General features: G+C 33.5%; 1 protein-coding gene across 1 annotated transcript; it reads right to left on the bottom strand.

The window, feature by feature from the left end:
- Positions 1 to 682: 682 nt before the first annotated feature.
- Positions 683 to 9,467, bottom strand: tescb (tescalcin b). Its single transcript, XM_056457985.1, has 8 exons — positions 9,114 to 9,467; positions 7,887 to 7,956; positions 7,193 to 7,273; positions 5,268 to 5,407; positions 5,074 to 5,135; positions 4,857 to 4,964; positions 1,943 to 1,990; positions 683 to 1,774 (listed from the first exon to the last, which is right to left on the bottom strand). Exons 1-8 carry the CDS (start codon positions 9,175 to 9,177, stop codon positions 1,697 to 1,699), a joined length of 651 nt encoding a protein of 216 aa, XP_056313960.1. The 5' UTR covers positions 9,178 to 9,467; the 3' UTR covers positions 683 to 1,696.
- Positions 9,468 to 17,909: the final 8,442 nt, after the last annotated feature.

Here is a 17,909-nt window from a genome sequence, read left to right as displayed (position 1 = left end):
GATCACCTGATAGCATTTCCACCACCTTTAAAACTAGATAGCTGGAGATTTTAACAACATTTATATCAAATAAAGGCTGTTTTTTGTCATTATTGAAAAACCTTTAACATCCTTGAAAACTTCTCTTTCTACAAAAGGTTTTTCAAAGTAGAAAATGGTTCTTAGTTTTCATCACATTATGAGAAGAGATCTGAAAAAAATGTTCTTCCTGTCACCTTTACTTTATTAGTAGCTTAACAGTGCTGGAAACTTCTGTTGTGCAAAACAAAGGTTGCATTTTGTTAAGCAAAACAGCTGAAGAAACAGCTCTAGTAAATTCTGACATCAGTCATAGACATCAAACTTCCTGAAGTCTGACATTTTTGATTTCTGTAGAAACACACAAGGGGGTTTTGTAGCGGTGCCCTGCTTAGAAAACCAAGGGAGTGGCACAGAAAAAGAGGGTAGTGGATCGAAGATACGTTCAGAGGTAGTGTGTGGTGGGGAAGACCCCCAAATCAAATTACATACAATCAAAACAGGTGCTTGTGTGAGAACCTTTTTCCTGTCTAGCTTGGCAACCTCAGGTGACATTTTCACACGAAATATGAAAGCGATCATCATCTTTTTACCATCAAATACAGAAGAGATCTGAGAAATGCTGATTGTTTCATGGAAAGAAAAACACCAGTGCATTACAAAAAGTTTTCAGTGTGGCAAAAATGCCGTTTTATTGTGGTAAATGCAAGTTGCGGATTCAATACACAGTGGGTGCATATACCGTCTTTTCTCCTTTTTTAGGTTAAGAGAAGAAACAATTGTTCACTTCTTCATTTTGAGACATTTTTACCCTTTCACAGATTAAATGCTACAGTAGTTTCATTTTTGCAAGTAAAAATGCATTATGCAAAGTATTTTCCCGGCATCAAACCTACATGTGTACAATCCATGCTGACACAACACATTGAGCTCTTTGTATCAAAGTTGATACGTGGCTTCTGATATTAATGATTAAAGGTCTTTGGTGTCCACTAGCAAGTGCGGATTATCATTGTAATGGTGTTAATAGTTATTTTAGAATATCTTCTATTGTTTACAAAATAATGCTTGTTAATACACTTATAGTTGCCCCTATACGAACATGCTGAAGCATGCTTATTGGTTGTACAGGTACCTGAGTAAATCTATGTCCACTGACACAAACAAAGCCGTGGCATTAGCAATATCTGCTGGCTGACTGGAGGAACTGCAGTTCTTTAATTCAGACTACATTCAACTACTTTTAATTTATAAGTATTACAGACAGATCATCAGCATATAAAATAGTACTCGTATATAACTACATCACAGTGTTAATAATTTGATTTATCTATTTAATATTCATATAGTAATGTGAAAATATACAGTAGATGATTTCATTTGGTTTTAATAAGATCATATTAGCGTAAAGACACATTTAGAAAAGATAATTTAAGAAAAATAAATAAATAAATATATGCCTGCATAGCTTTAATTGTATTGTATTAATAATAATAATTTTATAATATGAACATGCAAAGCAAGGAGATTGAATATATCAAGATTCTTTTTGTTATTGCTTTTTAACTAACTTACACACACACACATACTGAGATTCCTACAAATAAAAACAATCGCATCTGCTAAAGTGCTTTTTCAACAAAGATAAATATTTAACTGGCAGTATTTAGACAGATCGTTACTTGCATAGAACGGTTGTGTCCATGTTTAGGAAGCGAATGTGCATCCTCGTCTCAATTTCAACTCCTTTAAGAATCTATTGAGTGGGACACAGAAAAACAAAGTCAATGCAGATTATGACAGTGAGACAAATCTTTTGAGTTGATGTGAAGAAATATAATACAAAGTACTGTATTTGACTAATAGAAAATAGTAAATTGGACAATCTGGCTTGTGCATTAAAAAAAATGACTAATTTACAAACCTTCAGAAACTGCTCAAATGTTATTCCTTCATAGAACTCATCAGGTGCCTTGAAGAAAACAAACAGATTAGCGTGAGATTGTGAATTGTGGGTTTGTCTAATACTTTGGGGACAAATAGTAAAATACTACATGAGAAAATGCAAATATAAAAAGTTAAATTGATTGACTTCATCAAACACACACACACAAACACACATATTTATTTCTATTTACTTACATCTGGGGTTCTATTTACTATTGAGATATTAAGATATTTGTGCATTGTGAATTTGTTGCAAATGTGCAATCCCACATTTCATTGTATATTAGGGCTGCACGATATTGGAAAAATCTGAAGTTACTATATGCTGTTTTTCTGTGATATATATTGCAATATGTGTACAATTTCACCAGATGCCTTAATAACTCTATTTGGAAAGAATTTATAAATGTAGGTTGATTCAGGGTTGGGCAAAGATACATTGAAATGTATTTTAAAATAAAATACCAAATACCTTAAGTTTAAGTGTATTAAAATATAATACAAAATACAGTGGTCACAAAATGTATCGAAATAAAATACAGTATTTTTGTATTTTAAAAATACTACAAAATACGTTTAAAAAGTAGCATGACTTCAGTCCCTTTACCATTAAACTGACTCTTCAATACTCAATGTAAAAACATGATTTCTGAAAACTTCTAAAAAATTGTTATCTATTTTTGTCAATAAACTCTTTATATACTATATCCTGCTCCAGCTTTTTATATGTGTATTTTATATGTATTTTATATGTGGTTTTTAGATCAATTTTAATGACTGGACTTATTACTATTATTATTATTATTATTATTATTATTATTATTATTATTATTATTATTATTACTATTATTATTATTATTATTATTATTATTATTATTATTATTATTATTATTATTATTAATAGTACTAATAATACAATTTCATAGCTTGCAAAACTTTCCTGAGAACTTTAATGTTTGATTTCCAAATTACATAAAGCATTCAGTCAGTCAATCACAAATTTATAATTAAAGAAATGATTAGCTATATAAATGTAAATGTCTAAAAAATTGTTATCTATTTTTGTCAATAAACTCTTTATATACTATATCCTGCTCCTGCTGTTTAACCTGTCCATTTTTAGGAGATTATAAAATATGTGTTTCATATGTTGTCACTTTGACATCTTTAGGCATTCATCTTTCCTCTTCATTTACTATGCATTGCAACTATACCAGATGTTCAAATACTGGCATTTAAAACAGCCAAAAAAGTATTGAAGGAATTGCCACTGTAGGACTTAATTTTATATTTCTTGTTTAAAAGACAAACATTTGGCAATCCATCCAAAACTACTATTATTTGTACAGTATACTTTACAAATTTTATATATTTTTTTTAGTTTTTACTTTAAATGAAAAAGTTAATAAATGTCCAAAGCAGAAGGTTCAGATGGTTCATCTATATGATGTCACCATGTAGACTTCTTACAAAGTATTTTACCGTATTTTAAAAATACTAAAATACAAGACACAAAAGTTTACAAGGATACAAAATATTAAGCCATTTCCATAAATCTTATCAAATACAAATTACAAAATACTATTTTGCATTCAAAATACCTATTTGAAATACTTGTATCATAAATACTGCAATCCCTGGGTTAATTGGTGTGTGTAATAAGCAATGTAAAATAATACAGTTTAGTCTTAATTTTATTAATAATTCAATAAAATTTATAGTTGCAAAAGGTACAATTTTTCAGGCCTGAAGGCTTTTAAATCCTCATACAATCACAGGCCTCATGCAACACAGAACACACGCAAATGACAAATTATAACCCAAACTCAACATTGCATATCCTGCGATGTGACTATTGCGAATAATCACATTGAGATATCGATGTTGAAGGGATATATTGTGCAGCCCTATTGTATACATTAATGAATAGTTCAATTCAGGTTTATTTATATATAGCGCTTTTACAATGTAGATTGCGTCAAAGCAGCTTATCATAGAAGTTCTGGTACATTGAAACTGTCAGTCCAGTTTTCAGAGTTGATTAGTGAATAGTGATTGGTGATGGATCAAATTTTCAAATACTAAATTTTTTATGCACAAAAATGGTATTTTCAGTAATGGCTGAAAAGAAAAGTCACTGCTGTCAACTAGCTTGATATTCAGCTCTGTGTATATTCTGCTCATGTTCCAGTATGCGAATATATGCACGAACCACATATGATTACTGAAAAAGCAAGTTCAGCCAAATAGCATGACAACAAGACATTTCTATATAGTATACTTGTTACTGCTGCTTGCACAATCTCTACAGTGCTGTCAAGGCAACACTGGTAAAATACGACTCTCGACTCGTTCAACGTCAACAAAATTTCATTCAACGTCATTCAACTACAATTTTAATATAATTTTACTGTCAATTAAATGTGGTGATTTTGTTAGCTTGCGTTTTTGTTTAATCAGTATAATTTAATACTTCATAATCAAAATGTGTGTATATTATTTAACAAAATAATAAATAATTATTACAAAAAATTCTTTTGTTTTGGTTTTCGGCCAAGTGATTTTAGAATGTTCACTCCAGAAATTCAGTTCAGTTGCATCGCTAGCTGTTTTGTTCAGAGGGTGCATACACTTGTTGCAGTGAGTAATTTAACTAATTTTACTGTTTGGTTTAGGGTAATTATTTGTAATGTACTTTTTTGTGCTGTTTCACGTATGTGCATCAAACACTGTAAAATATAAACTGTATAATATAATAAAAGTTTTACTAACAGCATTTACTAGATTTGTAAATCTGATAACCTGACTTTACAAAATCAAAAAAGTCATTAAGTGCTAGTTCAAGGGAAAAAACATGTCTGATTTAGTAATCCAGTCTCTAGTTAACGTACCATGGGACCTACGGTGATACTGGCAACCTCCAGCATTGCAGCATCTGCAATGCCCTTTGCTGTCTCTCTGCCAAGAGCTCCACTCCGGGACAACAACTCCTCCACTACCTGAACAGTAGACATCACAACACTGCTGATCGTTTCTGGATATAACAGTGAACTATCCACATGTCAGGATTTACTCAGAAAGATGCAACCATACGAAAACAACTCCTACATGTCTGTATTCCTCCAGTGTTATGGTTCCATCATTGTCAGTGTCATGCATGTTGAACAGAACTATTGAAGAAAAGACAGGACAGAATCAATGACATTTTGAATTCATAACTCTCTTCCTTGGCATTTTATCTCTATCATCCTTGTTTCCAGAGAATGTTTTGAATGTCAATAGTGTATTCTGCATGCACTTACAGCGCAGTTTGGCTCTCCTGATCTCTTCTCTCTGCTCCTCTGTGATATGATGAGCTGGTGCTCTGAAATACGACATGACTGTAAGGAATTCCTCAAAGCCAATTTCTTGCACAGATCCTGTTGCATCGTTCTGGAAGTTCCTGTGAAGAACATGTAGGTAAACAAGGTGTTACTGCTCCTTTGTTGAGTCCAGAAAGTTAAACTTCCCTGTTATTATTTAGTTTTGTGGTTTTTAGATAAATTTTAATGACTTGACTTATTGTTATTATTATTATTATTATTATCAATAATAATATTATTACTAACACTGCTAATACTGATAATAATAGTACTAATAATACAATTTCATAGCTTGCAACACTTTCCTGAGAACTTTAATGTTTGATTTATAAATTACATAAAGCATTCCGTCAGTCAAATCAGTAATTTTATAATTAAAGAAATGATTAGCTATATAAATGTAACTCTATAAGATGGCCACCTAAACCAGTGGTTCCCAAAGTGAGGGTCGGGATCCCACGGGGGGTCGTGGGACGATAATCGAATTTATTTTTTAAACTGTTAGAATTACCATATTTTATCCTGAAGAATAAAATGGTAGTTAATAGTAACATTGTTAACATGTTAATAAGAAACAGTAAAAATCAACATGCAAATAAAAAGCCATCAGCCTTTGATTTTTTTGTTACCCCTGGGGTGATTATGTTATATTAAATACACAGCAATAGCGCCAGATGCAGCAGATTGATTTTATGACACCAGGTTAAGCTTTCTTACACCTTTACTGCACATACATTAAAAATAAATATAGGCCACAAATGAGCATGGAGGATGGTCTCCGAGTGGCGTTCTCCAAAATCAAACAATGAATATTGGGCCTATTGGTATGTGTGCACTGTTGTGTGCAAAGTTTATATATTTATAACCACCTCAAAAAAATTGGGGTTCACGTGTCACTGGTATTGTTATTTTGGGGGTTGTGGCCTGAAAATTTTAGGAATCCCTGACCTAAACCACCTTTCCTAATGATGCTAGCCGCATCACACAGGGTAAAAAACACAGACACAGACAGTGAAAAGCTTCCCTTCACTGTGAGGGTGTAGTTTCGCATCCTTTAAATGGAGTCTTAGCCACCTACACTGACACTTGAAAGTGTCCTGTTCATTTATTTTTTTTTTCTTTTTAACCAAGATTTACAATCGATTTGCACTGAAATATCATTCAATGTAACAATAATCTATGTACAAAAAATCTTGTCAAGCATATTTAGAACAAGAATCGTTTGATGAAATATAACATGCTATTTAAGCATAAAATACTAATTATTGACATTTTTAATCTTTAAACTTTGACACAATCTTTCAAGTTTTACCAATCTGTCAGCAAGATATTTCAGTAATTTAAAGTAGAATACACTTTAGCATGATCACTTATTCTCTTCTATCTTTTAATATGAGCAGGCCAAAATATGCAGACTCATTTTAAAGTAACTGAACTGAACATTATTGGTCACACTTTACAATAGGGTTTTAATAGTTTATCACTTTACTAACATGAACTAAGCATGAAAATACTTGTATTTGTACAGCATTTATTAATCATAGTTCAACATTTACTAATGCATAATGACATCTAAATTCCTACTTGTTAACTTTAATGAACTGTGCGTTAACAAGAATTAACAATGAACAACTGTATTTTCATTAACTAATAAATGCATTGCATAACATTAACTAATACAACCTTATTGTAAAGTATTATCTCATAATTTGACAAATATCAACAAAGGTTATTAAATTAGATACTTTTATAATACAATTACACTCTATATAAATTTACTAGTAAAATCCCTTTTGTAGATGTAATATAAATAGACACCAAAAAGATATATTTATTGACCTCAACACAGCATCTAAAAAAATTACCTTTTATCAAAGAAAGCCTCTATAATCTGGGACCGAATTGGGTTGCTTTCAAGGTCTTGAATTGTTTTAAGATCATCTCTCCTTCAAATGAAAACAAAAAATTAAGGTTAACACACAAAGGACAAGCACATTGTATTTAACTAGATATTTTAAGACACTTATATTCAGCTTAAAGTGACATTTAAATGCTTAATTAGACTAACTAGGCAGGTTAGGGTAATTAGGCTAGTTATTGTATAATGATGGTTTGTTCTGTATACTAAAATCTTAAAGGGGCTAATAATTTTTACCTTAAAACGGCTTTTAAAAAATTAAAAACTGCTTTTATTCTAGCCGAAATAAAACAAATAAGACTTTCTCCAGTAGAAAAAATATAATCAGACATACTATGAACATTTCCTTGCTCTGTTAAACATCATTTGGGAAATATTTAAAACATAAAAAATCTAAGAGGGGCTAATAATTCTGACATTAACTATGCATATATATAGATATAAATACACATTAGTCTTTCATTCTTTCATATATTTACGTAAAATGTTGAAAAGCTAAACAAAGTACCCAAGCAGACCCATTAAACAAGCATAAGAAATATTTGTAGACTTCAGACGCCACAATAACTGATTAGATCTGTTTCTTAAAAACCGTTGTGCAGAATCATCTCCCAAACAAAAAACAACCTCTTGAAGATTACCGTAGTGTTTCCTCATTTTGGCTGAGCTGCTTAAAGCGATTGTGGAGGATTCCGATCTGCTCCAGTGAAACTGAAAGAGAACATGAAGAATGGAGGTGATATGACTCACCAGCTGGCACCATGCATGCACAATGTGTGAAGTGAAACAACAGCTGAAACTTCTCCAAGATGCTTCACACACACACATACACACACAAACACATAGCTATTGTGTATGACTATTCTAACTAAATTATGAATGATTGTGAGCGATGCAGCAATCTTGAAGGCATCACCCAAAAATACAACATTCTGTCATCATTAACTCACCATCATGCTGCTCCAATCCCAAATGACATGCTTTCTTCTGTGGAACCCAGAAGGTGACATTAGAGACTGATAATACCTTCTGTCGTATGGGTTTGGAACAACATGAGTGTGTAAAAGATGATGGGTGGAATCAATACCTATTGTCTAACTAATTGTGACCACAAAACCAGTCATAAGCATAATTTGGGGGAATTTAAATATATGCGTTATCGTGAGATGAATAAATAGGCTTTCCATTGATGTGTTTGTTAGGTTAGGATATATGGCTGAGATACAACTATATGATAAAAACAGAATGATTCAAAGAAATTAATCTAATACAGATATAATCACCGTTAAAGTTATCTAAATTAAGTGCTTAGCAATGTATATTGCGAACAAAATATTGAGTTTAGATATACTTACTGTAGGTCATTTACAACATTTCTTCATGGAAACTGAACTTTAATTAATATTTTATTAATTTTGACCATAAAAGAAAAATCATTTGAACCCATACAATGTTTTTTGGCTAACTTTATTGCTAAAATATATAGGTGCAACATGGTTTTGTGGTCCATGGTCACAAAACTGGTCTGTAGAGGTGAAAGAAGGTTTAGCACATTTTACAAACATTCAGTTTCGTTATCATTTTCCCCCCCAATTATGAATACCAATATCCAAAGAGAAACATTATGAACTTGCTGGCTTCCAATAAATAGTCTAAATGTTCATACATACATTAGGCAGTACAGTAGCTGTCAACTCTACCAGTACCACATAAATGTGCAAGTTCTGACAAGATATTTACACTACATGTCACTACACCATGACACATGACGCTTCCTCATTAAATGGTGTTGCGCCTGTCAAACGTGGCACATAATAAGTGTAATTGGATCTTATGACATCTACAGTAACCAAGAGGTTTAAACTTACATCCTGTCTTCTGTGACAAGGTATGATATTGATGGTCATCCGGCAAAGACTGAAAGCTTCCCATCACGATAACGATCCTACACCAAAAAGCTTGTGTGCGACTCTGTTCCTCGATCTTCCGGTGGTTTAGATTTCACTCATACACCAGTGTTTGCCTTGCAGAACAAACGCATGCAAATTGCTCCGTGGCTGTGATCGAGTCCCCAGGGTCCTAACGCCGCATAAACAGCCTCTGCATGAACTGATGTTCTGCGAATTAACGCCTCGACTAATCCAGTTTCTGAACGTCTATCTCGCCAGAACAGATATGAAAATATAGTATTCAAACGTGGCGTCTACACAATGTAGCCTGAACCGAGTCTCGGCCACATTCATTTATAATGCATGTCACCGTGACAACAGCAGCTCTTTCTGGAACACAGAAATGAAACGACATGTCTGAGGCCACAGAGAAGCTGCTGTAACAAACAGACGAGATATTATCAATGGAGAGAGATCTACTGTCGCGTCTAACGTTGAGTTTATTATTGCCCCGAGCAGTTGATATTGTGTCGTCTGCTTTCAGTGGAACAATAAACAAAATAGTCCAGCCTTCACTCAGGATGATATATTTGTTTTCAGCATTAGGCGGTAATAGATGAGCACAGAGTGAACCCGTAACTGCATTAACTTTACAAAATCTAAAAGGTCATTCGTTTAATATCAAACACCTAACGTTATTGGTCTGCTTTTATTTCTACTGCAATATAAATATACATCGCAAATTGCTTTTATTTAAAGCCTTTTGACTTAAAAAATGATCTCATATTAACTCTGCAGCATACAGTAGCTGAAAAACAGTGCACAGGTGAGTTAAATCCATGTAGTTTTGTAATGTGTCAATCTACCACACGATGGCAGTAAAGATCATGACATCGACCTATGAAGATTTTGCTTGGTAGCTGCACCATTTTCTTTACTTTGATATCTTAAGATGTGTGTGTGTGTGCGTGCGTGCGTGCGTGTGCGTGTGTGTACATAGCATAAACATATAGGGGTTGGACAATGAAACTGAAATGCCTGGTTTTAGACCACAATATTCATTCATTCATTCATTCATTCATTCATTCATTTTCCTTCTGCTTAGTCCCTTTATTCATCAGGGGGCGCCACAGCGGAATGAACCACCAACTTATCCAGCACTTATCCAGCTTACCCAATTCACCTGTACCGCATGTCTTTGGACTTGTGGGGGAAACCGGAGCACCCGGAGGAAACCCACGCCAACACGGGGAGAATATGCAAACTTCACACAGAAATGCCAACTGACCTAGCTGAGGATTGAACCAGCGACCTTTTTGCTACGAGGTGACAGCTCTACCCCACTGTGCTGCCCTTAGACCACAGTAATTAATTAGTATTGTGTAGGGCCTCCTTTCTCCCTTTGGTGGCCACAGCATTATTTCGTCTTGGTAATGTCAGACAGAAATCCTGCACAGTGGCCAGAGGGATTTTGACCTATTCTTCTTGCAGAATAGTGGTCACACCAGGTCACCTCATGCTGGTGGCGGAGAAAAACGTTCACTGACCACAAAGTGTCTCAATAATATTTAGTTCTGGTGACTGTGCAGGCCATGGGAGATGTTCAACTTCACTTTCATGTTCATTAAACCATATATACATACATACATACATACAGTACCTAGTTATTAAGAGCTTAAGAACCTAAATTGTTCTTGAGCTCATACACTGAAGACATAGGAGACCTGACAGTCTGTCATGAATAAAGCTGACAGTGTGACCCAGTTCAGACTTGAGGTGTGGAGAACAGCCGGTCAAAACAACAAACACTGAAGAAACTTTAATTCAGCAGAGGACCACATGTCTTGACCTGGTCTAGCTGAGCTGAACATTTATGACCACCTGAGACAGAACACACAAACTGTCAAAAACTGTTTGTGTGAACTGAATTTCTCTATCATTTTTATGGTCTCAAAATGTAACAGAATACAAGGAAAACTAATTCAAAGATAACTTTATAGAAAGATTATTATTAAAAACATTATTATAATAAAAGTGTAATATAGGCTGTAAAATACGCAATGCATGAGCTGCAATGAACCTCTTTTAATCATTTACATAAAAATTGAATTATAGACCTTAAGTAGATTTTTAAGTAGATTGAAATGTTTTTAATTGTATTGTTTCATTGTAAATTCTCTACAAAGTATTTTTAAATAATCTCCATAAAGATCTTGAACATTTTGAATGATGCTGACCTAAGACTAACACAACATCCACATTACAACTGATGTTCTGAATCATTTCTTTGAAGAATATTTCTTTATGTGACCTAGAAAATGTAGAATTTGTCATCTTCATTTGTTGGCTAGTGCTGGTGATACATTTCTTGTGTGTTTTTCCCATTGGGAAATAGTGAACTGCTTCAGTTTATACTTCAGAGCTATTAAAATTGCAAAATGCAAGTTCATTTGTGTTAAATCTCTAAAAACTTCCTAAAACAACCATAAAATTACATTCTGTAAATGTCATTTAGATAATGAAACAGTACATCTAGTGTATTAATATGAGCTGCATAAAAGTTCATGAATAAAATATAGGCTTAAATGCTACAAAAAAAATTAATTCACTCAGTGCTAGCTTGAACAAGGGGATTTTTTAAATATAACAGCTCATGCAAATGAATAAACACATATTTAAAAAAATATATTTGATATGTACAGTTTGAGAAAAATTGCAACAAATGAACACTAAATATTATTATTATATTATGTAATATAATCTTAACCCTTTAAATACCCCACCAAGAAAAAATTGTTTGCATTGGATTTCCTAACTCCTAATGTTGCTATAGTTAACACACTCAATTTATTTTCAACACATCCCATAATTTTAAAGATATCAGCCTTATGTTTTTTACAATAAAACCAAAATCAAGTGTAGAACAGGATCATGTTTGTCTGATTTTTTGTAAACCAACAATGCTGTGTATAAACCATTATTTAAAACAGTCATTCTTTAAATGACTTTAACATTTTCATTTAAAAGAGTAAAAACGTGGTCAACCATTTGGTAGAGCGAGCAGTCAAAGGGTTAGTATTAAAGCTCACACAAAAATATTCATTTTTCTTCTGAAAAAAAAAAACGATAAAGTATCGCAGTTTCCCATCATATATGGTAAGGAAACGTACAACTTTTGAACAGTTAACATGTTTTTAGCAAAACATTATGTTTAAATTTAATATAATAACCTCATGAATACTTCATTTACTGTATCCAACTTTTTGCAATGCAGATTTCCATTCATTTATTTTTAATTCCATCTTTTTTGCGCAAGACTTTCACTTCTGTCATATAGGCAAATAACAAAAAAGTAGCAAGTGCTGCTCATAATATAAGTCAGCACATAAACAGTTTTTGACAATGGAAGCTCTGCACAATCAAATTACATATAGCAGCACCTGCTCTTTTTGCTTTAATTAACACGAAGCCATGCTTGCATTAACAAGCATTATGTCCAGAGGATTAAAAAACAAACTGAACACCAAAATAGAAAGGTTTAATGTCTACAGCAGCTTTCCTTTATTTACTTTAAGCTTACAACTAAACCACAGCTGTTTGCGTGCGTAATATTTTCCCATTGGTATTAACCAGCAAATCCGCTATCAACACCAGATCCATTCAACACACCTTAAAGAACAAATATTAATATTAGTTGAGCAAAAGCAAAAGAAAGAATTCCAGTGTAAATCCCATGCTCTGGCTGTCGTCCAGCTTCTGATGCTCCTCACGCCTCTCGCGCCCCCACCAGCAGAGAGAGTCACTGTCTGTGTCTCAGCAGCCCCAGGACGCCCTCTCATTCAGAGCAGCTGTTGTCTGAGAGCTGGAGGCACATCTCTGACACTCCGTCACACTCTCCTCTGAATGCCAAACAGGCCACGCGTCCTCACGTTCTCATGCTTTCATTAAAAGCAAACATCTTCAATTAAGACACCACACAAGCGCACTGAAGGCATGGGATTGCGCGATGACCCCCGCTGTTTGATCTGTCAGGCCGCATTAGGTGTGCGATGTCGAAAAATCCGAATTGTTTTTATTCGAAGCTCGGTTATTATTCGGGAGGCAGAGCGCGGCCTTCTTTCATTGTCAGTTATGTCAACTTCTGGAGGATAGGAGTGGACATCATGTCCTTGAGCTTTATAGCGAAGCCGCAGTTCAAAGAAAAAGAAATTCATTACACCTCCGAGCAGACAGGCTACTTCTTTGGTAAACAGAGTGCTGTGTTTTAAAGCTCATGAGACGGGGGACAGATTCCATCAAACGATCACTGGAGTCTTGCTTTGCTACAAAGAAAACGCATTTAATAATACTGATAAAGGTAACACATTAGTTTAGGGACCAATTCTCACAATTTTTTTTTATTAAGATCAGGGGTGCCCAAACTTTTTGGCAATAAGAGCCAGAAACCAAATATCATTTGAGAGCCATTAAAATATGCCAAAATATTTTACATTAGCCTTGGCCTTGGGTATTTTCCTAATTCATTTAATAATATTCATAAAGAAATAGAAAACATTACTTCGAATCATATTAATGCCATATAATGTTTTTAATTTTAACTTATTGCAATAAAACAAACACTCACATTTATAACATGGTGTAGTTCAATGCTAAATACATTATAGTCAAGCAGAACTCCGTAGACTACAGCCAATAGTCCAGACTGCTGAACGAATCACTGGCACAACCCTTCCTACACTTCAAGAACTGTACTCTTCCAGAGTGAGTAAAAGGGCTCGCAAAAGCACTCTGGACGCCTCACACCCAGCACACTACCTGTTTGAACTGTTACCGTCTGGTCGGCGCTTCAGAGCACCAAGCACAAAAACAGCCAGACACAGGAAAAGTTTCTTTCCTCAGGCTGTCTACCTTATGAACAGTTAAATATTCCCCTACTGTGCAATAAATATGTGCAATACTTTCTCATACGCATTTGTATACAGCACCTTATATCAATATACAATGCAATATTTTCTACATTCGCACTTGTACACAGCACCTTATAACCTGTATATTTATAACAATCTGTACATACAACTCAACATCCAGGTTTCTTGACTAACCGCATCTGTTTAATGTTTATCATTTTTATTTATTTATTTATTTATTTTTCTTTCATATTTATTTTGTTGTCACTTGGAAGCTTCTCTAGCCAAAACAAATTCCTTGTGTGTGTGAAGCACACTTGGCAATAAAACTGATTCTGATTCTGATTCAGAAAGAATCTGCCTTTGCCTTGATTACCTCTTCAAAGTCTCTGCATTGTCCTCGGTCCGTCGGGATACATTATGTACATTTTAAACTAAATCTGAATAATTCAAACCATTAAAATTGAAAGATTTAATGTTAGTAGATTAACTATAAAACAAACCAATAAAAGGTTACGTAAAGTTTGAAATGACAATCTCCAAACAATCCCCATCATTCTCTCTCTCCCTCAGATGGGATGGCAGGCCAAATCAAAATTTACCATGGGCCAACTTTGGCCCGCAGACCCTAGTTTGGGCATCTCTGATTAATATATTGGCTGTTTATTAGTACTGTAATGTACTTATGCCTCATGATCTTTCTCTGCCTCCTTAATCAAACCAAAATGAATAAGCAACAAATGACTAGTTTGAGCTGAAAGTCAATGATTTGTTAATTGAGAATTGTAGCCTAAAATAAAGTCTGACCAAAACAATCTTTCATTTAATCTGAACTGTATTTTAATAAATTATTTAATTGATTACTCTAACTTATATACTGGCGTTGTTCAAGCACTTAAGCAGTTATTTAAGCCTCTGTGTATACTGTATGCATAAAAGTGAACTCATAATGCAAGAGTAGCTTTGGTACAACACTAAGTAAAATGTCCACTTTTATTTAAATGCTGTTGCAAAATGTTTTTGATATCATTTGTTGGAATAATACTGATTATCATCTTATTAACCCAAGACTGTTTGCAAAATGCATAATTGTTTCAATCCAAACTTGGGTTAAATATAGACAAACCCAAGGGTTGGCTTAAAAAATTGCCAAAATCTGACCTAAATCTGGATTGAAAAAACCAAGCATGTGTTCATTTTTATTTATTAATTCATTTATTTACTTTTAAATACTATTAAATTATAATTAAATGATTTTTAATATATTATTAAACTATTAATTGTCTTGATTGCTTTGGAAATTTGACTGTAGAACTATACTGTTGCTCTCAGAATATACTGCAGTTGTTTTTGTAGTTGTGCTTAAGATACAGCATGAATAGAACATGAAGCCTAACCATAAATTAAATCTACAGTGTATTAAAATGACTGTGCTTATTCCAGATACAAGTAATTAACTAGTTTATTTTTTAATTAAAATTTACATGCCAAGCAAGCCCTATTTAGCATCTTATACTTGCTTAAAAAAAAGGCTAAATTCAAGCTAAGTTCAAAAATTTTACAAGAGGTTGCCCAAAAGTCCAAACGTTGCGTTATGTTTAGTTAAAATTTACGTAATTAAAACATTATGTGTTTGTCGTAAGTCACTTGTTTGACAGTACGACAGTAACTCCAGCGAGTTTAAACTGCAGAACATTTCAATCCAATTGATACATGGTTTCAATGTTTACAATGTCTGCAACCTTTACTGCAGCATCTGGAGCCCATCACATCAGTTTAATCTCAAATATGGGGAAATTGTTTTGCTTTGAGCATGCCAAGTCAACTCTCCCCTGCCAGTCCAGTTTCACTCTTGAAAACTTCCACTTAGAGAAATGAGAAAGTTTGAAAAAGAATTTACATTCCTTTCCAAAACAGCGCTTAAAGAAGTTTAAGAAGAAGACTTACTAATGCATTTTTGTTCCCAAAGGAAGTCCACAGGATTTGTGAGAGCCATTATAGGTCGTATCTAAATGAGCAGTCTCTGAGGCTGCCTACGGTGACAGCTCACACCAGATAAATATTTAAACCACACTGGGTAGAAAGTGCAAAACTGAGAGCACTGCAGTTCAGAACAGGATAATTGAGATTTACATAAACAATATACCATTAAGCAGCTCTACACATCTTACACAGACGTTTTGCAGGAGTGAAAATGCCTTCTTTACACAGCAGAAAACCATGATACCTTGAAACAATGTTGTGTATTAGGACATCTGCAAGAAGTGATGGAGTTTATGGAGACATCACTAACAATCTGGAATGGAACTGAATTTTATTAGTGCCAACTTGAATGCATCATTTAAGATTTGACAATGGCAATCCATACAGTACAATAAAGTATAGCAAAAGCATGATTGATGTATATTCTTGTAGTGTAAGCCATTTTCCTGTGACATTTTGAATTTTTTTAACGCGTGCGACACTAAAGGTCAAATGCGGGCTTTGAGATAAGGGCATGTCACACATTTTTTTATATTAAGTGTAGTTTCAGATAGGAACTCCTCTATAAATCCCATTAGTTTGGGGGACATGTATACTCCAAATTTCATACATTTTTAAGAGCAGATTGTATGTGTCATAAGAAAGGAAGCAAAATTAATAATCAGATCCATGTTGCAACTGCAGTTAAATGTACAGATGATTATGATGGCTTTTAGTGACTGAACAGCTGACATGCCAGTGGAAAATATAAATTCAAACCTAAATTTCCTAAACAATACATCTTTACTAGGGCTTTCAATGGATTTTAATTTTATTGAATTAGAAAAATGTGGTGATTATTTAATTAAATTAATTGCATATTGCATAGCACATTTAGCTGACAAATTACTATCATTGAAACTTTATCAGTCAGTTATTTATTAAATTCATTCAAATGGCTGATTCATTCAGAATGAAGTTAATAGGTGCATTTGACTTGAACCATGGCTGCAGCCAATGATATTCGAGATTAGCCAAGCTGAGGCGGGGTCGGAGTTGAAAACTGAGCTGTCAAGCCGGACAGCAGGACATTTAAAGGCTCAATGTTGCGGCAGTCATGATGACCGATCACATGGCATCATCATCATTTATATTTTTTTATTTATAACAACAACAGATTTACAGTACAAATAAAACAGAATGTCTCTACAAACTAGCTCATTTTTAAACAAAAAGGAATCATGAATTAAATATATAACAAACACATGAGAGAAATAAGTGGAAACAAAGGGCAATATAACCATAGAAATGAATAGGCCTATTAAATACAAAGCAAAAAGCATACATTCTAGGAGTTGAAAAATCAGTCTTTAGGCTAATACTTCTTGTTTGAATATGCTAAAAAGGGGTTTACATTTATTTACAATTATAGATATAAAACTTTCCAATATATATTAGCCTAAAAGCCCAAACAAGGTGTTTTGATTACATTTTAATTACGTTTTAAACAATGATTAAGATTATTTTGGATAATGAAAGCATTTTCAAAAAAGCACTTTAATCCAAAAAGATTGAACAAAAGGACATTCCCAAAATAAGTGTGATACACTTTAAGTAGAAATTGCCCAGAAAGAGCAAGGTACATCAATGTCATTTTTAAAACTTGTGCATAAACGGCTAGACAGAAAAAAATATATAATCATATAAATCATTTTATAATTATTTAATAAAATATTTTTTAACTTAATTTGTTAAGAAACCTTTAGGGTGGTAGGATCAATGATGTTTATTATTTTATTATAAGTCTGTAAGACTTATTTGAGATATTATTACGGTTATTCACTTAAATATTTCATTTAAATCGTTTATATAGCTGAATACAGTACAAAAAAGGTCGATAATAAAC

Source organism: Danio aesculapii, chromosome 5 (assembly GCF_903798145.1).
Source record: "Danio aesculapii chromosome 5, fDanAes4.1, whole genome shotgun sequence".
In the NCBI taxonomy this organism is placed as follows: Eukaryota; Metazoa; Chordata; class Actinopteri; order Cypriniformes; family Danionidae; genus Danio; species Danio aesculapii.
This window is presented reverse-complemented; position numbering and strand designations above follow the sequence as displayed.

Bases quoted from the DNA above. Each gene is read 5' to 3' on its own strand.
- tescb (XM_056457985.1), bottom strand. From the start codon at position 9,177: ATGGGAAGCTTTCAGTCTTTGCCGGATGACCATCAATATCATACCTTG. The intron at 1,991-4,856 runs GTACGTTAACTA...GTTTTCTTCAAG, and splicing joins GTATCACCGTAGGTCCCATG to GCACCTGATGAGTTCTATGA. The intron at 1,775-1,942 runs GTTTGTAAATTA...CCCACTCAATAG, and splicing joins CATTTGAGCAGTTTCTGAAG to ATTCTTAAAGGAGTTGAAAT.